This window comes from Lynx rufus, unplaced genomic scaffold (genome assembly GCF_022079265.1).
Source record: "Lynx rufus isolate CCGP_SWC_20201006 ecotype Redwood Valley unplaced genomic scaffold, mLynRuf1.p SCAF_9, whole genome shotgun sequence".
NCBI lineage: Eukaryota > Metazoa > Chordata > Mammalia > Carnivora > Felidae > Lynx > Lynx rufus.
This window is the reverse complement of record NW_025814897.1, coordinates 11,750,201-11,768,407: the sequence shown is the minus strand read 5'-3', so window position 1 is coordinate 11,768,407 and position 18,207 is coordinate 11,750,201. Positions and strand designations below refer to the sequence as shown.

General features: G+C 54.6%; 1 protein-coding gene across 1 annotated transcript; it reads left to right on the top strand.

Annotated features, from left to right (window-relative positions):
- Positions 1-2,478: 2,478 nt before the first annotated feature.
- TMPRSS5 (transmembrane serine protease 5) lies at positions 2,479-17,530 on the top strand. Its single transcript, XM_047070841.1, has 15 exons — positions 2,479-2,532; positions 3,868-3,991; positions 4,320-4,418; positions 4,912-5,034; positions 5,398-5,533; positions 5,885-5,998; positions 6,714-6,757; positions 7,460-7,622; positions 8,804-8,982; positions 10,736-10,834; positions 11,274-11,416; positions 11,691-11,897; positions 12,781-12,934; positions 16,956-17,018; positions 17,292-17,530. The coding sequence occupies exons 1-15, from the start codon at positions 2,479-2,481 to the stop codon at positions 17,528-17,530; spliced, it is 1,941 nt and encodes a 646-aa protein (XP_046926797.1).
- Positions 17,531-18,207: the final 677 nt, after the last annotated feature.

Sequence of the window (18,207 nt, the reverse complement as noted above, 5' to 3'; positions counted from 1 at the left end):
AATGACTGCTCTCTGGAAATGAGGCTTTTTGAAGGAGCTCCAACCCTCTTCTACCTGTGACTACCAAGCTGCTGATTTTCCCTGTGATCATGGGATGTTGGTTCCTAAGGCTACTTCAGCGCTGGAGAGAGGGTGATGGAATTAGAGCAAATTAAAATGCCATAAAGCAGGGCGCCTGGGCGGCTCAGTCGGTTAAGCGTCCGACTTTGGCTCAGGTCATGATCTCACGTTTTGTGGGTTCGAACGCCACGTCGGGCTCTGTGCTGACAACTCAGAGCCTGGAGCCTGCGTTGGATTCTGTGTCTCCATCTCTCCCTGCCCCTCCCCTGCTCACACTCTGTCTCTCTCTGTCTTTCTGTCTCTCTGTCTCAAAAGTAAATAAACATTAAAATGCCACAAAGGCTCACTGTTCTTACCAAGATTGTGTCCTTTTTCTTGAATAAACACTTTCCATATTAAGCCCTCGGTTAATTTCCAGACTTTTGAGGAAGTTGATTCTGATAATATTTTGTCAGTTTTCTCCTTGCTTTTGTGAAGAAGAGAATTTTCAGAGGGCTTTGCTCCGGCATTTTCACTGGCATCACCTGTAACATATTTGAAATGCCCTTCTCTGTGATTGCCTTCTCATTTCTTAAAACACAGCTCAAATGTCTCCTCTATTATAAAGCCTTTTCTGTGTCCTCTGGACAAAGGACTCGGTTATTTCTTTATCTTCCTATACATCTATGTTGATGCCCCTGTTATTTCACTTTTCACAAATAACAATTATTTATACCTGTTCCTGTGTCTTCCCTCAGCCTGCAGTTTCCTAGTTTGTGACGTATTCGTTCTCCATGCCCAAACTAATTCCAGACACAGTAACTATTCATCTATGTAGGCAGAGGGGTATTTGTTTTAGGGGATCTCAGAGCCTAGCCAGGGAATTCTCAGCTCCCGCCACCAGTTCTTTCCTCCTCCTTCTGTGATTCATAGCTGACCTCTGTCTCTTCATTGTATTAGAAGTGTGGGGCGCTGTGTGTGATTACCATAAGCTCAGAGTTGACACACTGAATGTAAGAGGAAAATAGCAAAAATAAAGGCTGTGTGGATGAGGTTCAACAGTAATAATCATAATAGTGATAGCAGCTAATAGTTACTGAGTAGATTCTATGCTAGATATCAGGCTAGGAGCTTTACATTCAGTATCTCCTTCATTTCAAACATCAGTCCCATGAGGTGGGTACTATTTCCTTATTTTACAGGTGAGACAGTAAGGGAAGTGGCAGATCTGGGGTTAGGTGAAAGCCCGTATTCCTAACTGTTCTATCTGAGGGGTCTGTGGGAAGCATTTGGAACAGGGGAAGCCACACAAGTCTTTTTTCTTCCTTGGGACCTGTTCTGCCTCTCTGAAGAGCTGTGGTTCCCAGGCGTGCTCAGCTCAGCCGGGCCGCTTTGTGCTTTGAAGCAAGATAGCACTGGGGGCTCCTGTAGTAACTGGTCCCCAGGGCAGCTGTGGGGAGAGGCCCCATTTCCTCAGCATTGGGGTGACAGGTGTAGCCCTGAGGAGAGAAATGACTAAGATTCCTCATTATCATCCCAATTCCAACATGGTGACAGCCCCACACTGCTGGGAAAGCCAACCCACACAGAGATGAGATGTAATCCAGAGGGCTCAGAAACATTTCAACAAATGCTAATATCAGTCTTTCCAATACAGCCCTGTCAGCAGGAAGGGGGAATGTGCTAGCATGCATGGGGCACACTGTTTGGCGCAAGGGACCTGGTTGCTAAGCAACAGTAGCTGGCCTCCCCTCCTCCCTATAACCTTTTTCTCTGTTTCTAAGCTTCTAGTTAGCAGATGGGAGGGCCTGAGGCTGCCCAGCCCAGCCCAGCCCTTGGCCCCTTTCCCTGCAACAAGGGGTCTATTCATGGTTTCTGAGCAGATTTATTGTCTCTTTGGCACGCGCGTGCGCGCACGTGTGTGTGTGTGTGTGTGTGTGTGTGTGTGTAGTGGGGGGAGGATAAAGGGAGGGGCCCTATGTGAACTAGGGAAACCTCACCCTCCAACCAAGCTGGCTGGGCTATTTAATCAATGCTGATCCAAGAACAGGAGCAGAACCCTGACTAGCAGACCCTGAGGCTTTACATTGGTGCCACTGACCCAAATGGTAAGGCTGTACCTACATCTGTGCTATCCCTGACCTAGCCTGCCTCTCTCTCTCTCTCTCTCTCTCTCTCTCTCTCTCTCCCCCCACGGGGCATCTAGGGATGCCTAGACCAGTGAGGAAAGGCAGAGAGAGAGAGAGAGAGAGGTAAATGAGGACAATATAGGGCCAAAACAGGTGCCTTATGGGTTGAAGGAAACTTCTTAGAGCAGTGATGTCTAGCTATGTCTTAAAGGGTCCTAGGAGTCAGCTACATGGGAGAAAGGACAGCAAGTGCAAAGTCTCTGTGGTGTGAGAGCACGTGAAGGCCTGGAGGACTGGCATGTGTGTTAGTATGATCCTGAATTCCACTGAGGAGGGAGTCATGCTGGCAGCTGGGGATGGAGAGGTGAGGAAGGGTGAGATCACAGGGGATTTTGTGAACCATGTCTTAGGACTTTGGATTTATCAGACTACAGAGATTCATTTGGTACATTATTATTATTATTATTATTATTATTATTATTATTATTTTAGAGGGTGGGGGGAGAGGGGCAGAGGGAGAGAGAGAGAATCTTAAGCAGGCCCCACACTCAGGGAGGAGCCCATGATTGAGCAGGGCTCGATCCCATGACCTGGAATCATGACCTGAGCTCATATCAAGAGTCGGACGTTCAGCCAACAGAGCCACTCAGACGCCTCTCGTTGGGTCCTTTAAAGATGAGATTAACTTGCTCATGTTTGAATTTTAGGATTGCTCTGACATGGGGAATGAATGGAGACAAGAACTAGAGGAGGGAGATTACTTGTTGGGTAGTAATGGTGATCACTCTTATTTTACAAATGAGAAAACTGAAGTTTGGAGAGGTGTTAGGCTGCAGACCTAGCTTTGAACTGCTGTTCCAGTATTTCCCCCAAGATCTTATTTTCCATTACTCTTCTTCACGGCACATGAACTTCAGGCAAACATATAACTTACTCTGCTCTGTGCTTTTCCACCCCCATGCTTTTGCCTCTTCAGTCGCCTAGAACACCCAATGCCCATATATGTCCATGTAGGCCCCGTGCGTCTCCGAGGGCCTGTCTCAGGCTGCCTTTTCTGGGAAGCCTTTTTTGATCGCCCCGGTGAGAAGTAAGCTCTGCTTCTGAATGCCAGTGGTGGTGAAACTGAACTTCCCTTTTGTCACTTAACATGTTCTGCTTTTTTTACATGACCTATTGTCAGGACTCCACTGCAGATTCTTTGGGGGCAGCTGGGGAGTGTTCCATGTTGGTTTATTTTGAATTCCCTACAGTGTCCCCCATTGTGGCTTATCCACTTGGGCTAAACATGGTGCATTGTGCAGGGGCACTTCCTACTCTGACACAGGAGGGGAAGAAGAAGGCTGGGGTCTGGAGGCCTGAGGAGGGATGTGGAGAGACTCAGTGGATGCCCTTGATAGCTGTGGGAGGCAAGGGGAGTGGGTGGTGAGGAGTGTGGGTTTCAGAGTCAGCCCAGTCTGGGTTTGAATACCCGCTCTGATGCTTACTGACCTTGTAAGAATAAGGTGGGTGAGGTTAGGGGATCCAGGGGAGCGGAGAAGGCCTGGAGGGGCATGGGCATCGGTGGGAAGACAGAGAGAGTGTCTAAGATGAAGAAGAGGCAGTGAGTGCACAGCCGAGGTTAGAGAGTGGGGGCTCGAAGTGGGCTGTGACTTCTCACCGCGGTGTGGGGATCCTGAGTGACCGACAGTTATTTTCCCAGAGCCTGATGCCGGATGGCCAAGCCCACATGGAGCCTCAGTATGCAGAGGAGGGTCCAGGACCTGGGATCTTCAGAGCAGAGCCAGGAGACCCACTGAGGAGGCCTGAGGCCCAGCAGCAGCCCAGTAGGCGAGATTGGGCTATAGGGGAATGATAGGGTGGAGACAGTGAGTGGATAAGCTGTCCACATTCCCCAGACCCTTCATGGGCCAGTCCCAAATTACCGATGGCAAGAGGCAGCCTCACTGCTCCTCCTGGAACCGCTTTGGCCATTGCCCAGTTTGGGGACTGAGTGGGCTCTGTGGTGATGGGGCAGGGGGAGGTGGGCAGGGACAGTGGGAGCAAACTCCCGCCACAGCCCAGTGGCTGCCGTGCCCCGTGGAGGTGCCTCAGGGCAGAGTGAGGCTGGCAGGCAGGAGCGGGGCACCCAGACTCCTCTGCCCTCTCCCACAGCCTCTCGGGCGGGGCGCTGGTGCTCAAGGCGGCGCGGCTGCGTGGGTCTGGGCGCCCTGGCGCTGCTGGCTGGTGCGAGCGTCGGCTCATGGCTTCTCGGTCAGTGCTGGGGCCCTTCGGTGCTCTGGGGAGAGCTGGAGAACCGGATCTGGGGGATCCTTGTTGCAAGACACAAGCGGGTGTAAAGGGCAGTCGGGAAGAGCGTCTTTCTGATCTACCCCGAGCTGACAGCAGGGGAGAAGGGATGGATTTGCAGCTGGAGGGATTTAGGCTCCGCGTAAAGAATGTTTTAGTCCTACAGTGAGAAGTGTAAGGTACTTGAATGGATGACCCGGGGAGGCCCAGGGCAGACGTTTTCTAGAAATCATTCCCAGTCAGAGAGAGACGGAGACAGGGACAGACAGAGTGTGCTCTCCTCGGGGTGTTAGTTGGGGGACCCGCCTAAGGCTGGGTGGTGCGTGAGTCCCCAGGCAGCTGCTTTCGTCTCCCTCTGTTGCAGGGGTCTTGTTCTGCCCCTTGGCCCTCTCCTTGGGAATCCCTCCCTTCTCCTAGCCTCTTCTCTGTGACCTCTCCCTGTCCTTGTCCTCTGAAGTGCTGTATCTGTGGCCAGCCGCCTCTCAGCCATCTCCCGGGAACTTGCAGGATGAGGAGATGCCTTTGAGCTGCTCAGAGGCCAGTGGTGAGGAAGCCCTGCTCCCTTCGCTTCCCAGAACAGGTGGGCCACACCCCCAAGGCAGCAAGACTGCCCTCCCCCCAGCCCTGAGCCCCTTCAGAGCTCTGGACTCCCCACTTCTGGCCAGGGGCAAAGAGGACCAAAATGGAAGGCCATGAACCCACTGCCTGCATCCGGGTCTCCTCCTCTGGTGGGAAGGGAGTGACATGGTCCAGCCTCAAAAAGTGGACGTCTGGTTCGGAGCATCCAGCACACCCTGGGGACCGTTTTGATCTCCAGCTGAGGCACGGACAGGGGTCATTAAGGCCTCTTTGGGTCCCCGCACGGCCAGGTCCAGCTCCCCCTGGCCACTCTGCCCCTCTACCCCTCAGCAGGTAGGATGTGACTTTTATGCTGTGCCTTCAGTATCTTTCAGAATCAACCCTGAGGGCTTCTTGCTGGCAGTACAGGTGAGGGCTCGGCCAGACTGGCTCCTGGTCTGCCACGAGGGCTGGAGCTCTGCCCTGGGGCTGCGGATCTGCCAGAGCCTGGGACATCTCAGGTAACTGGGGCCAGGCTAGGGGCCCGGGGAGGGTGGCAGGCTGGTGGTAGGAAAGGGGGAGTTGGAGACCTCTATCTGCCCGTCCCCATCAAAGTGCTCAGGAACTGGCAAGAGGTCACTTTGGTCAGCTCCTGGCCTCTGGACACGATGGTACCCCAGCCTGTTTCTCTCCTTTGAGCAATACTGCTTTTTAACAAATATAAATCCCAGAAGTCATTGTCAAAGTCTTGCTCAGTGAGGGTACTGTTGGGTGGATTGTATATCACGTATATCCCGGTCATGATTAACTGCCATCTCCTGTGCTACAGTGTAAACCGATTTCCTCCCGTTCTGTTCCCCTCTTCTGCCAAGACTCACTCACTACAAGGGAGTGAACCTGTCTGACGTCCAGCTCAACAGCTCCCAGGGGTTTGCTCAGCTCTCTCCAGGACTGGGAGGCTTCCTGGAGGAGGTGTGGCAGCCCAGGTAGGACTTCTGAGGAGATTGAGTGGGGTCCCTTACTTCCTGGTGAACAGTCCGGCAGAAATCTTCCTGTCATGGGAGGCTGGTAGCAAAGACATTGGCCGTATGATATAGGACACAGAGGAACATTTCCCAGTCTGAAATCACAAACTCTGTTCCCATGAGTGGGGATTCACTCTGCCAGGAGAGCCAGGATGCTGTGGGTTTGAGACACTAGAACGATCGAGGCATTAGGCTGCTGGGGCCAGTAAGAGCAGGTGAGAGAAGAGGGCTTTGGTCCAGCAGGAATGGAAGTTTGCTAAGAAGGAGGAGGGGGAGAGGAGAGCCAAGGGCGGGGGATAGAGAAGAGAGAGTAAGCCCAGGAGGGGCATGGGACAAAGCTCCCTGTTCTTCCTTCAGTCCCTTATCCGCTCTTCCACCGAAAACACGTCCATTTGGGGGCTCTTAGTGGGCACAGTTGGACTTTCTTGTCTGTAACTTGGGGCCCTGTCTAGGACAACCCTCAAGGGCCACGACCTCCGCTGGTACCCCGGGGTGGGGCAATGGGCCAGGGTAGCAGTGCTGTCCTGGGGGCCTGTGAATGAGGAGGGGCCTGGAGCTTGGGGCGGGGGTGGGAAACAGAGGGGGGCTGCACCGGAGGCCTCCTCTGTCTCCACCTGGCCTCCATGCCCTCGGGTGGGCCCCTGTCCAGCTTCTTGCTGCCATCTCCATTTTGCAGGGACAGCTGCGCTTCTGGTCAAATCGTTTCCCTCAGATGCTCTGGTGAGTCATGTGTCCAGTCCAGGAAGGCGGCAGTGGGAGGAAAGGGTCTCCCCACTGTCCTGAGTGTGGAGAGCCACACAGAGTGGGTGTGGGATGGGGTTCCTTGCCCACCTTCCCCTCTGCCTGCCGGTCACCTTCTTGCAGACACAGTTCCATCTCAACAGAGCCCCGTCCGCTCCTCTGTCGTGTCCCCCACCAGCCACCGATCTGGTTGGATGATCTTGCTTCTCTTCCTAGCACTATCTGTCTTGACTTCTGAGGCTCCTTCCCGCTTTCCTCTGGAGAGCCCCCAGGGGGATTACTATAGGCCGTTAACCGGTTAGCAACTTTAGGAGACTAAGGCAGGTGGTAAACCAGGGGCTGCATGGGAGACAGTCTGCAGAGCTCCTTGCGTGTGACCCCAATCATCTGTCTGTGTCTTCACCTCTCCTTTTGCATGCATCCCTCTACACACCAACATTCTGACCCCTCCTGTGGGACAGGCATTTGGTTAGGTGTCGGGGCTCTGCACACAACACAGGCCTGGGTGTGGGCCTCCGTGAGCTCGCAGACTGATTTCTGCCTTCTCGTACCCCCAATTCAGGGTCGGGAGAAATAAATCAGAGCCGTCCACACTGGACCGTGCTCCCCGAGAGTTAGGACCAATCTATCACCCACCTCTCTTCCCTAGTCACCATCTCACTCATGCTTTCCTGTTTGCAGAGTGTGGGACGAGGCCCCTGGCTTCCCGGATAGTTGGCGGGCAGGCCGTGGCTCCCGGGCGCTGGCCCTGGCAGGCCAGTGTGGCCCTGGGCTCCCGGCACACCTGTGGGGGCTCTGTGCTGGCCCCACGCTGGGTGATGACGGCCGCACACTGCATGCACAGGCAAGTCTCAGGGGCTGCTGGGGAGGACACGGCCTCAGTTGCCTTTTCCGTTTGGCCGTTGGTATGTCCATGTCGAGGGCGCCTGGGTGGCCCAGGTCATGATCTCACGGTTCTTGGGTTCGAGCCTCTCGTCGGGCTCTGTGCTGACAGCTCGGAGCCCGGAGCCTGCTTCGGATTCTGTGTCTCCCTCTCTCTCTGCCCCTCCTCACTCGCACTCTGTCTTTCTCTCTCTCAAAAATAAATACAAACATAAAAATTTAAAAAAAAATAGTCCACGTCGAACAGTCTGCCTCCCCATGTGCGTCCTCAGGGGCACGGATTGCGAAGTGCTCTCCCTGTTCAGTGCCAAGAACAATTTGCATGAGTAGCAGCAGTAAGACAAAGACTGGTCCTCTGTGCTGGCTCAGTTTTGAAGTTTTCAAAATACTTTCGTATTCACAGCGCTCTGTGCTTCTTAATGTTTATCACAAGTGTCATTAAATCACCTTCCGGGTAATTATTTGTTTAATGTCTCTCCTCCCCTTTAGACTGGAAGCTCCCCAGGAACGGGGACTCTCAGTCTTGTTTACCCCTGGGTCCCTTTCTTGATTTGTCCACGGCCATGTCCCCATGGCCTAGAACAGTCCTGAAATACAATAGGTGCTTAATAAATACTGGTTGGAGCAAGGAAGGGATGAATGACGAGCAAATGAGCTCTTTGGACCTCTTCTTTTGGCGGCGGGCAGGGCAGTAGCACACTTCTCACTTCACAGTGAGGAAACTGAGGCTGGGAGAGGTGAGGTGTCTTCCCCATGGTCACAGGTAGTAAGTGGAGAGGCAGGACTCCCAGAACTTTTTCTGACTCAGAGTTAGGAGGTCACACAAGCCCCTTTGATGTTCGTTACAAAATGTGGAGGGGGCTCATTCAGGACAGAGGGGCTGGGGGGTTGCAGATGACCCCCAGTGTCTCATGTCTCTGGCCGTTCTGCAGCATTTATTAAGCACCTACTGTGTGCCCAGTATCTTGCCAGCTTCTGCAACGATACTAAGAGGCCTGGCCCCTGGGTCCTGCGAGTGGCCAGCCTGGTGATGGGGGCTTCCATTAATGGTTTCTCTGGCCAGCTTCCTCCATCCGCCGGCATGCTTATGTCAGCCTCCTCTGCCCCTCCCTTCCCTGGGCTCAGCACGGCTCCTGTGTGTAGTTTTAGGCTGTCCCGGCTGTCCAGCTGGCGGGTGTACACGGGGCTGGTGAGCCACAGTGCCGTCAGGCCGCACCAGGGGGCTGTGGTGGAGAGGATCATCCCTCACCCCCTCTACAGCACCCAGAATCACGACTACGACGTCGCCCTCCTCCAGCTCCGGACACCGCTCAACTTCTCAGGTGAGGCACCGGCCAGGAACGAACAGGCTGCGGGCCGTGGAGGGAGCGGGGCAGGCCCTGGGACGCCTGAGAGGTGAGCTCCCTTCTGAGTTCCCTCCCAGCGCTGTAAACCTTAACACACTCAGTTCATCGGATGAGCTCTGCCATCTCCTGGACCTCAGCTTCACCCAGGCTTGCGCAGGCTCTTTTGGGGACAAAGGTTCTGGCCCTTTTCGCAGCTGGACTGCAAGCGGGTCTTGCCTCCAAGTCCCCAGCGGAGCTCCTGGCTGCTCTACCAACAGACCGCCCCTCCCCCGTCCCCATGCCACGGCGTGACATGCTACACGGTTTTCCAGATGTCTTTCCTTCAACTCTCATAACAACCCTGACAGGTAGATGAGACAGGTATATACAGACAAGGACAGTGACACTTAGTGAGGAGAGGGACGCTCTGCAAGGTCACACGGCACATGGTTCCCGAGCCTGGTGTCTGGGCTCCGGGGCTGCTTCTCCACAGCACCTGCCCTCGAAGAGCAAGCCCCCCCCAGCATGCACGTGCATGTGCGTGCTCACCAGCACACACACACACACACACACACACACAGAAACACGCACACGCACTCACCCAGTGGTCACGCAAGTACCCACGTGCACGCTCTCTCACACACACGCACACTCACATACACTCAGCGCTCCTCTCTCCCACCTCCACCCATGGCCTTGGGTTTCCCAAATCCCAGTGTTGCTACATACCCTTGGGCCTACGTGACTGAACTTTTGCTCAACGGTTTATATTTCTAAATTGACTTAAGTACATTTATTTTTCCTAAAGTTTATTTTTGAGAGAGAGGGGGAGAGAGAGACAGAGTGTGAGCAGGGGAGGGGCAGAGAGAGAGGGAGACACAGAATCCGAAGCAGGCTCCAGGCTCTGAGCTGTCCGCACAGAGCCCGACGCGGGGCTCGAACCCACAAGCAGCGAGATCATGACCTGAGCCAAAGTCGGATGCTTAACCGACTGAGCCACCCAGGTGCCCCTAAATTGACTTAAGTACCTTTAAAAGGCGAACTTCAAGCTACTGCCTAACTGGAGAGCCCACATTACTTGTAGCAAATAGGTAACAACCATGAAAACACAGAGTGAAAACGAGCCAGGGTTCAAGTCCTCTGCAGAATTTGGCGTCTGGGCCTGCTGTCTCCGTTTTTAGGGGGAAGTTGACAGGCACTGGGAGAGCCACACAGGGGCACCCCATGGAATCTTTCTCCATGATGTAGTTCGAGGGACTGAAGGAGAACCCAGAAGAAAACCCTTCCTCCCCTCACGCATCAGCGATTATTTAATGGCATGTCTACGTGCCACCTGATGACAAGTGTGGGCCCCAACCATAGGACTTGCCACACTTTTGGAAACAATTCCGCAAGAGGGATCCAACACCCCAAGTGAAGTCCCAAAGGAGTACAGATGCTCAGAAGGAATTCTCGTTCTCCCTCAGTCCCCGGGTTGGGGGTGTGCACTGCCCAGCCTAGAAGGCACCCTGCACACTGCAGTTTATACATTGTCCTCTGTGCGAATGGTGGCCCCCCCTGCAATGTGGTACGGTGCACGACCTGCACAACCTTACAGGAGACCTGGTTGGTGGAGGCCGGGAACCAGGGCTGTTTGAGAAGGGGGTGAGGAGGAACTGCCAGGCCTGGTTCTTCCCCGAGGCTGAGGGTGAGGTGGTGGGGAAGGGAAGCTGAGCCTGAGTGGAGTCCAGAACCACCTGCTTCTCTACAGACACCGTGGGTGCTGTGTGCCTGCCAGCTGAGAAGCAAGATTTCCCAAGGGGCTCACAGTGCTGGGTGTCTGGCTGGGGCCACACCGACCCCAGCCACAGTGAGTCGGCTCCCAGGGCCCTGGGTACAAAAGGGGTGGGGGAGTGGGGGAGCATCCTCCCCCAAGGTGACGCACCTCTACCTCCCATGTCCACCTCCCCCCCTGGGCCAAATGGCTGTGCCAACCCCCTTTTTCTCTGGTGTCACCGTTGGCCTCAGTCTCCCCTGCCTGGGTCTTCCTGGGAGAACACCCCCTGAGCTTCCCCTGAAGCCGGGCCTTTTATACCCCTGCCCTTTTTCTGGCCTTCTTCACTCTTAAGTCTGACAGACCCCTGCCTCCCTCCCGGGGTCCACAGCTCCCACCTTGGGCTCTGCTCTTTGGGTCTTGTGTCTCCGGGGCCTCTAACCACCTTCCCTCCAGCTGCTGTGTCTTCCTGGCCTTGCTTTGTGCCCCACGGCCCGGCTCTGTATCCCTCCATCTCCATGTCTGCCTCCCGCAGCCCACAACTCAGACACGCTGCAGGACACGGTGGTGCCCCTGCTGGGCACCCGGCTCTGCAACAGCTCCTGCATGTACAGCGGGGCCCTTACCCCCCGCATGCTGTGTGCCGGCTACGTGGACGGGAGGGCCGACGCGTGCCAGGTGCAGCAGTGAGCGGGACTGTGGTCGGGGGCGGGGATGAGGGGTTTCCTGCTGGGGCTTGGCCCCTGGTCTGAGCAGCCTCTCTAGGAGGATGGGTGTCTAGGCGAGTCGAGTAGTGCAGCTGAGGATTAATGGAGGGACGAGGCGAGCGGAGATCCGTGCTGGAAGCAGAAGGGGCCTAGCGTAGAGGGTGTGCTTTGGGGAGTTCTGGTGCGCCTCCACCAGGAAGGACTAACTGCCCGCTTCTCTGTGTCTCTACGTCTGGATCCCTCAGGGTGACAGCGGGGGCCCCCTGGTGTGCCTGGACGGGGGCACGTGGCACTTGGTGGGGGTGGTCAGCTGGGGCCGCGGCTGCGCGGAGCCCAATCACCCTGGCGTCTACGCCAAGGTTGCCGAGTTCCTGGACTGGATCCATGACACTGCGAGGGTGAGTGTGGGGGCAGGGGTGGGCGGGCAGCTTTATAAAGGACCCAACCCTTGGGTGACGCTCAGCTCTTAGGTCTGGGCGCTGCTTGGGGCTGGAGAATGGTCCCTAGATGGGGAGGAGGAAGTGATGCTTATAGCACCGAATGCATTGGATTTCTATCAACTTAAGTATTAGCTAGGGAAGAGTGGACCTGAGTTTGTAGCCCAGATCTGCCATTTACTGGGTGAGCTTCGGCCCGTCCCTAACCTTGGCAAGCCCCAGTTTCTTGGTAGTAGCTCACGGCTACCTTGAATGCTCCTGCGGCGATGTAGTGAGGTAAGATTACCACGAGACAGCCGCACAGCCCTAGGCTTGTGGTGGGTGGTCCTCATGTTGTTCGGGGGCGTATTTCCGACCATCATTCGTTCCTGCTTTCTAAGGCAGTTGTGAGTGCCTGCACTCCCTGCACTTTGGAGAGAGCTCGGCATTTTGCAGTGTGGGTTCAGCAGGGGATTAATTCTTGTGTGACATCAGGCAAGCCACTTGGCTTCATCCGTTCAGTGGGAGAGCCCAGGAGGATAATGTGCATGAAGACAGGTCCTCTGTGTAAAGTACTTAACAGATGCAGGGCGTGATGATGAGAAGCATCTCTCCCCAGGGTTGGGCACAGGGGCAGGTGGCCGGTAGTACATTTTAGAGTTTCAGGGGACACATACACCCCTGTTCTCATTCAAGCCTTACAGAAAACCTAGAGAAATAGTTTTATTTGCATTTGATAGAAGTGGAAACCAAGGTTCTGAACGGTGGTTTCCTCAAATGGAAATTTCTCGGCTGGTAGGTGTTGGGGCCATCATGGGTCTGGCTCCTTCCTCCGTCAGCCCAGGCCCCCCTCTCCCAGCCCTGTTCCTCCTCCACCGCACCACACGCAGCCTCACACTTCTTCCTGGGTCTCTGGCAGGCCCGCCAGATGGAGGAGGAGCTGCAGACCCAGGTGCAGAAGGCACGGACCTCCTTTCGCACAAGACAGTCATCGCCCGCAGGCCAGCCTCCGGGTCCGGGCCTCTCCTCTCGGGCCCTGGTTTTGAGTCCCTCTTTCTCACCAGGGAGCCTCAGTAACAGGAGAGCCGATGGGGCTGGGCTGGAAAAGTGTGGGGAGGGGCGGGGGAGGAAGATGCTGCTGGCGGCAGCTGGGTACCCGCCCTCCCCCCTCTGCCCTTCCCTGCACGCATCTTTTGGGAGGATGCTCGGGGATGCCCTGGGACCGCTTTCTCCATGTCTCTCAGGCAAGGAAAGTGCCTCCTTAGAGGAGCCCCTGGCCCCGAGGCTTCTGGGCAGATGGGGTCAAGGCTGGGCAAGCCCATGCAGTCAGGATCCTCCCCACTCTGCGTGTTCTCAAGTGGCTGTGGCTGACCCGACCGGGCAGGGTCAGGGACATGTAAGAATGCTCTGGTTGGCCTTCAGTTAGGACTTTGCTTTTATAACGACAGTTCTGTGAACTGGTTCAAGGAATGCTGTCTTGGAGTGAAGTGATACAGGGTCTCCGTCCCTCATTTTCTCTTGCTTTCTGTGTCTCTCTTTCTCTCGTACACACACACTCTCTATCTGTGTCTCTGTCTCTGTCGGTCTCTCTTTCACACACACACTCTTTGTCTCTGTCTCTCTTTCTCTCTCTCACGCACACATACACGCTAAAAGGATAGAATTACAGTTTTCCTCCCGTACATGTTTCTTAAATCTCCGGATCTTACTCCTGCTCCTCTCTCTAGAATCTGGGCATTCACTTATTCAATTCTTTACATTTCTTGAATCTACGTGTCATAACCCGCAGCAAAGAGCCCCCGCCGTCCAGATGGGCTGATGCACAGGTTTGAGGACCTTCCCCCCACCCCAAGTCAGTGCTGTCTTGGGAGACCTCTGTCTCCTTGGCTCCTGTTCTAGCACTGGGCCTTCTGTCTCGGGGAGATTTCTTTCTGAGTTTATGCCCAGTTAGCATTTTCCTGGTTAAGCTTCTCCCCGACTCTCTTCTCTCTAGCAATTAAAATGCACTTGGCATCTTGTTTCTAAAAAGTGCAATGAATTTTTTATGGTGCTTACCCAAGGAAATGCAATTAGCGTTTAGCAATAACAACTTTTTCATGAATTTATCAGCATTTTTTTGGAGGGGTAGTACAAATGAATATTCATTCCTGGAGGGTCTGCTCACTTTTGGAGAAGTGCACTAAAAAATAAGGACCTCGATTTACTGTCGCTGTATTACCTGGGAGGGGTTGCTGGGAATTGGCTCTCACATTGCAGAAGTGGTGGGGGAGAGACTCTGGCAGGTGACAGACAGCCTCATCCCCCATCCCCCCCCCCCCCAGCTCTTAGATCTCCAGCCTCTTCCCTGAGCTCGAACATTTACCACCTGACTCTGGTGAGTCCCCATCTCAAGAGGCAGGTTCAGGGCAGCTGATCCCCCTGGGCAGGAAAGAGTTACCTGCAAATCCATCAACTATAATCTTTTCAGTGTTTCTCATGTCCCTGTGAGTGTTTGCTTATTTAAAGGGAGGTTTTCCTTTATCATAGTCATTGTAGCCGGTTAATAATCAGTAACATGGGGCTGTTACAGTTTATCAACACAGCTCACGTGTACCTCATTGAGATCTCACACTAGCTATGCGGTGAAGATATTATTATTGTGCCCACTTTATAGGCAAGAAAATTAGTTCAGAAAGATGAAGCATCTCCCCAAGACCAGCCACTAGTAAGCGCCAGTGAACGCTGGGTCTTTTTATTCCACACCCACATCACCGTTTGGCACATGGATGAACGAGATGGTCCAGTGTTGCACAGCAGTGTAGACGTGAAAGGTTCTTTATCACCTAGTGGAGTCACCTGCCTACACAAATGCATCGCCATCCCTGCTTTTTATAGGTGAGGCAACCAAAACCTGGGAAGAAGTTAAGTGGCTCCTGCCAGAGACCCTTCTTAGGCAATATTCTGACAGATTTCCAGTTCTCCGTGAGATTGATGGCCTGACTTAAACGTTACAAATGAGTATCTTCCACAGGAGGACGATAAAGAGAACCCTAATTAGAGAATTTGCTAAAAGTGATTCCCTGTTTACCTGCAGAAGACCCCAGGATCTTTCATCAAGCTACCAGTCAGATCTGCAGACTCAGAGGCTCCCACCTGCTCTTCCTTTGTTGGCTGGCACCCGCCAATCCAACTCTTAGGAAAATGAGGAGAAAGAGTGCCTGGGCTCTTTCTCCTGGGCCAGCTGCTGGAGTGCAGCGGTGGGGATGGGGGCAAGGAAGGGTGGGAAAATTCAGGTCCAGAAGGATTTTAATGAGGACCAGCTGGGTGCCCAGCTGTGTTAAGCTCTGTAGGGAATTCAGAGGTTGAGAAACTGACTGCCTTATTGGAGTGAGGAGACTTATTTGTAATAAATTATTAGTGGCCAGCCAGGCACAAAGCTGCGTGGTGAGGCAATAATTGTGAAGGGAGCTCTAGGGGACTATCGTGGAATAAGTCAGAGCATTTCTGTGCAGGAAACTGTCTGTCCCTTCCAAGGATTCAGCATCCCACCTGCCTGGGCAGAGCTTGTGAGCCCCCGGAGACTTCGTAAGCAGGTTGCTCCTGGCTGCCATGCCCAGGGTGGAAACGTTCTCCTTTTCTGTGCTTTTGGGGTCTGGAAGGTATAGTGGGATGCAGGCTCTCTCTACTTGTTAGAACTTCCGTGGGGTCCTGCTTTTCCTAGAAGGGCTGCTGTGAATGAGGGGGCAGGCCTGCCATTCCTGAGGAACATTTCTCAAGCTCTTTCCTACATTTTATTTTTGGAAGTGCTGGGCTCACCCACAGTAGGACAAAACTGGAAATGCTATAAATGCTAAAAGCTGGTACAGCAGCTGTCAGGGGATGGTTTTCCCCAGTCTCTCTATTGCCTTCTGTGCTCTGCCCTCTCCTGGCCATGCACTTAGGACCCTCCAGGCTAGTGAAGAGAGAACCCAGCTACACTATTCAGCCTCTCTCAGCATATCTGGTCCAGATCCCCCCACCCCTCTACTCAGACACATCAGAATGCACTCTTGGGGTACACTTCCCCCTTGGGGCTCTGCCTCCTGCTGACCCATTGGAGCCCAGGGTTGCTCACGGCTGTTTAAACTGTCTTGAATACCATTGCCTCTAGAAGAGTTCCTAGCAGCAGGCCTGGAGTAGCTTCCTACTCCTGAGGACGATGCTGATCTTTCTTACACATTCCATTACCTGGACAGGAAGACGCGGGGCAGGCGGGCACACTTCTCGTGCGCTGGAGGCCCTGGGTCAGAGCAGCCCAGGGGAAGCCACTGGAGGGTTTGTACCTGGGGTTGGTGCTGGAGCAGACCAAGCTGGGGACTCAGACGAAACAGAGAGAGGAGTCCTGGCTCCCGAAGGCGCCGGTCTCGCCCTTGTGTGCCTCTCCCAGAGCGGGGTGAGGGCTGCAGGAAGGCAGCGGGGCTCACAGGGCCGGGCTCATCTCCTGAGCCTCCTCCCTCCCCAGGAATCTTTGGCTGTGGCCTCTGAGGGTGTAGAGTCCCAATCTAGGTCTCCAACCACTTGGGAGTTTGCTTTCCTGAGCTAACGACTCAGCCTCCCTCAAACTTGGGCTCTCACCTGTCAAATAGGGAGTCTGGGCCAGGTGGTCTCCATGGGATCTGCCTTGTCAGCTTTCACGCAAACCTCTGTCACCCCCGGAGACATCTGCCCCGCACCCTGTAGTTGGGACACAATGGACAGCTGCCTGTTCCCTGGGACAGATCTAAAGGACCAAGACTGTTCTGGCTCCTCAGGCCCCTAAGAGGAAGGCACTCACAGCTGCTCTCCCTTGAGGCTGGCCCTCTGGGTCCTGGGGGAAAGGGGAGAGATAGCACCAGGCAATTTGAAAGGCCATCTTTCCCCATGTCCGTCTGTCCAGCGTTTGTATAGGGGTGAAGGGTTCCAGGACAGGCTGAGCCCGGTGACTGGCACTGTTTCAGCTGCTCCTCAGCTCCTTCCCGACACCCTGGGCTCTGTGTGGGGCCTCATGGGCTGCAGATTCCTAAAGACACTGAGGGAATTTCCTCCTTACCTCAAAGACCCACGGACACTTTCCTTTCACCCATTTTCTCTTGACAGCTCCTGAGCTGGCCGCGGGACCCCCTCTGCTCCCCAGCCTCTCCCCGTGCATGAGGACGAGTAGTGAGGAAAAGTTTTGGCTACCAGAACCATTAACAGGCAGCTTTGGTTCAAGCTGTCCCCGTTCCTGGCCATGTTACCAGCCTCACAGAGGGAGAATCCTTTCCCATGGCCCTTCAGTCAGGGTGACCCTATCTTCCCAATTTGCCTAGGATTGACCTGGTTTGAACACTGAAACTACCATCCGGGCAAACCAATGGGTCACGCTAAGTCTGCTGCCTCCCTTCTGTATAAAAGGCATTTCTGTAAACTCTAGTGCCCCTCGGCCTCCTCCAGTCCAATCGGGCTTAAAAGAAAGCTTCCCTGGTGACCCAGAGTTGGAGGAAGAGAAGGTTCCCGGGAATTCTCGAGGTCTGGATGGTTTTGTCAAGGCTGCAGCGTTAGCAGATAGTGCCTTGGCCCTGAGGCCCTCGGAGCAAGTCTCCCACAGACCTGGCTGTCCGTCCTTCCCTACGGTGGTCCCTCAGATGGCAGCCAGGACAGCTGTCGCTTCACCTAATGTTCTGGGCACATAGCCTGATCCTTCCAGGCCCAGAAGCCCTCCTGCAATTTGGGGGAGGCTAGGAAGGTGATGTACATGTAGCACTGCTCCCAGAAGCCATGAACATCGCTTTCCCATTTTGCCCAGGTCTCACTCATGTCTGGTCCCCAGATCCTGGTCTGGGGCTTGGCATGAGGTGCTCACTGAGCCCCCTTGGGAGGAGGATAAGAGGGGGCTATCGCCCTCCTGGGAGGCGGGTGGGTCTCTTCTCCAGCCTCTGCCCTCTGGAGGGGAGCAGAGAAGAGCAAAGAAGAGACTGCCAGACTGCTGGAGCCCACAGGGATTTTGTGGGGTTTATTTTGCCTCGGCACTGTCTGCAGAGGTGAGGGCATGAATAAAAGAGCGAGGGAAGATTTACTGTTCCCACACTTGGCGGTGGCCCTGTATTTGCACAGCGGATCCTGTCTGGGAGGGGCTGGAGCAGGTGGAGGCCAGGCTGGGACTCAGGGAGAAAGGCAGTCTTTTTGAAGGGACCCTGGGGCGGAGCGGAAGGTGAGACTGTGAGGAGGCTACTTAGGCCATCTCTGTGACCCCCCAGGGGCCAGAGCGTCCCCTCCACTCTTCTGCTCTGTCCCTTACATGAACCAGTAGCCAACAGCTTGGGTCCAAGAACCTCTTAAACCCAGGGGCATGTGGTGGGCCTGGTAGGGT

What these genes read in the sequence shown, in the direction of transcription:
- TMPRSS5 (XM_047070841.1), top strand. Translation starts at nt 2,479, where the DNA reads ATGATCCTGAATTCCACTGAGGAGGGAGTCATGCTGGCAGCTGGGGAT. An exon ending in GCCGCACACTGCATGCACAG is followed by an intron (nt 7,623 to 8,803) that starts GCAAGTCTCAGG and finishes TCCTGTGTGTAG; the next exon opens with TTTTAGGCTGTCCCGGCTGT. An exon ending in ATAAAGGACCCAACCCTTGG is followed by an intron (nt 11,898 to 12,780) that starts GTGACGCTCAGC and finishes GGTCTCTGGCAG; the next exon opens with GCCCGCCAGATGGAGGAGGA.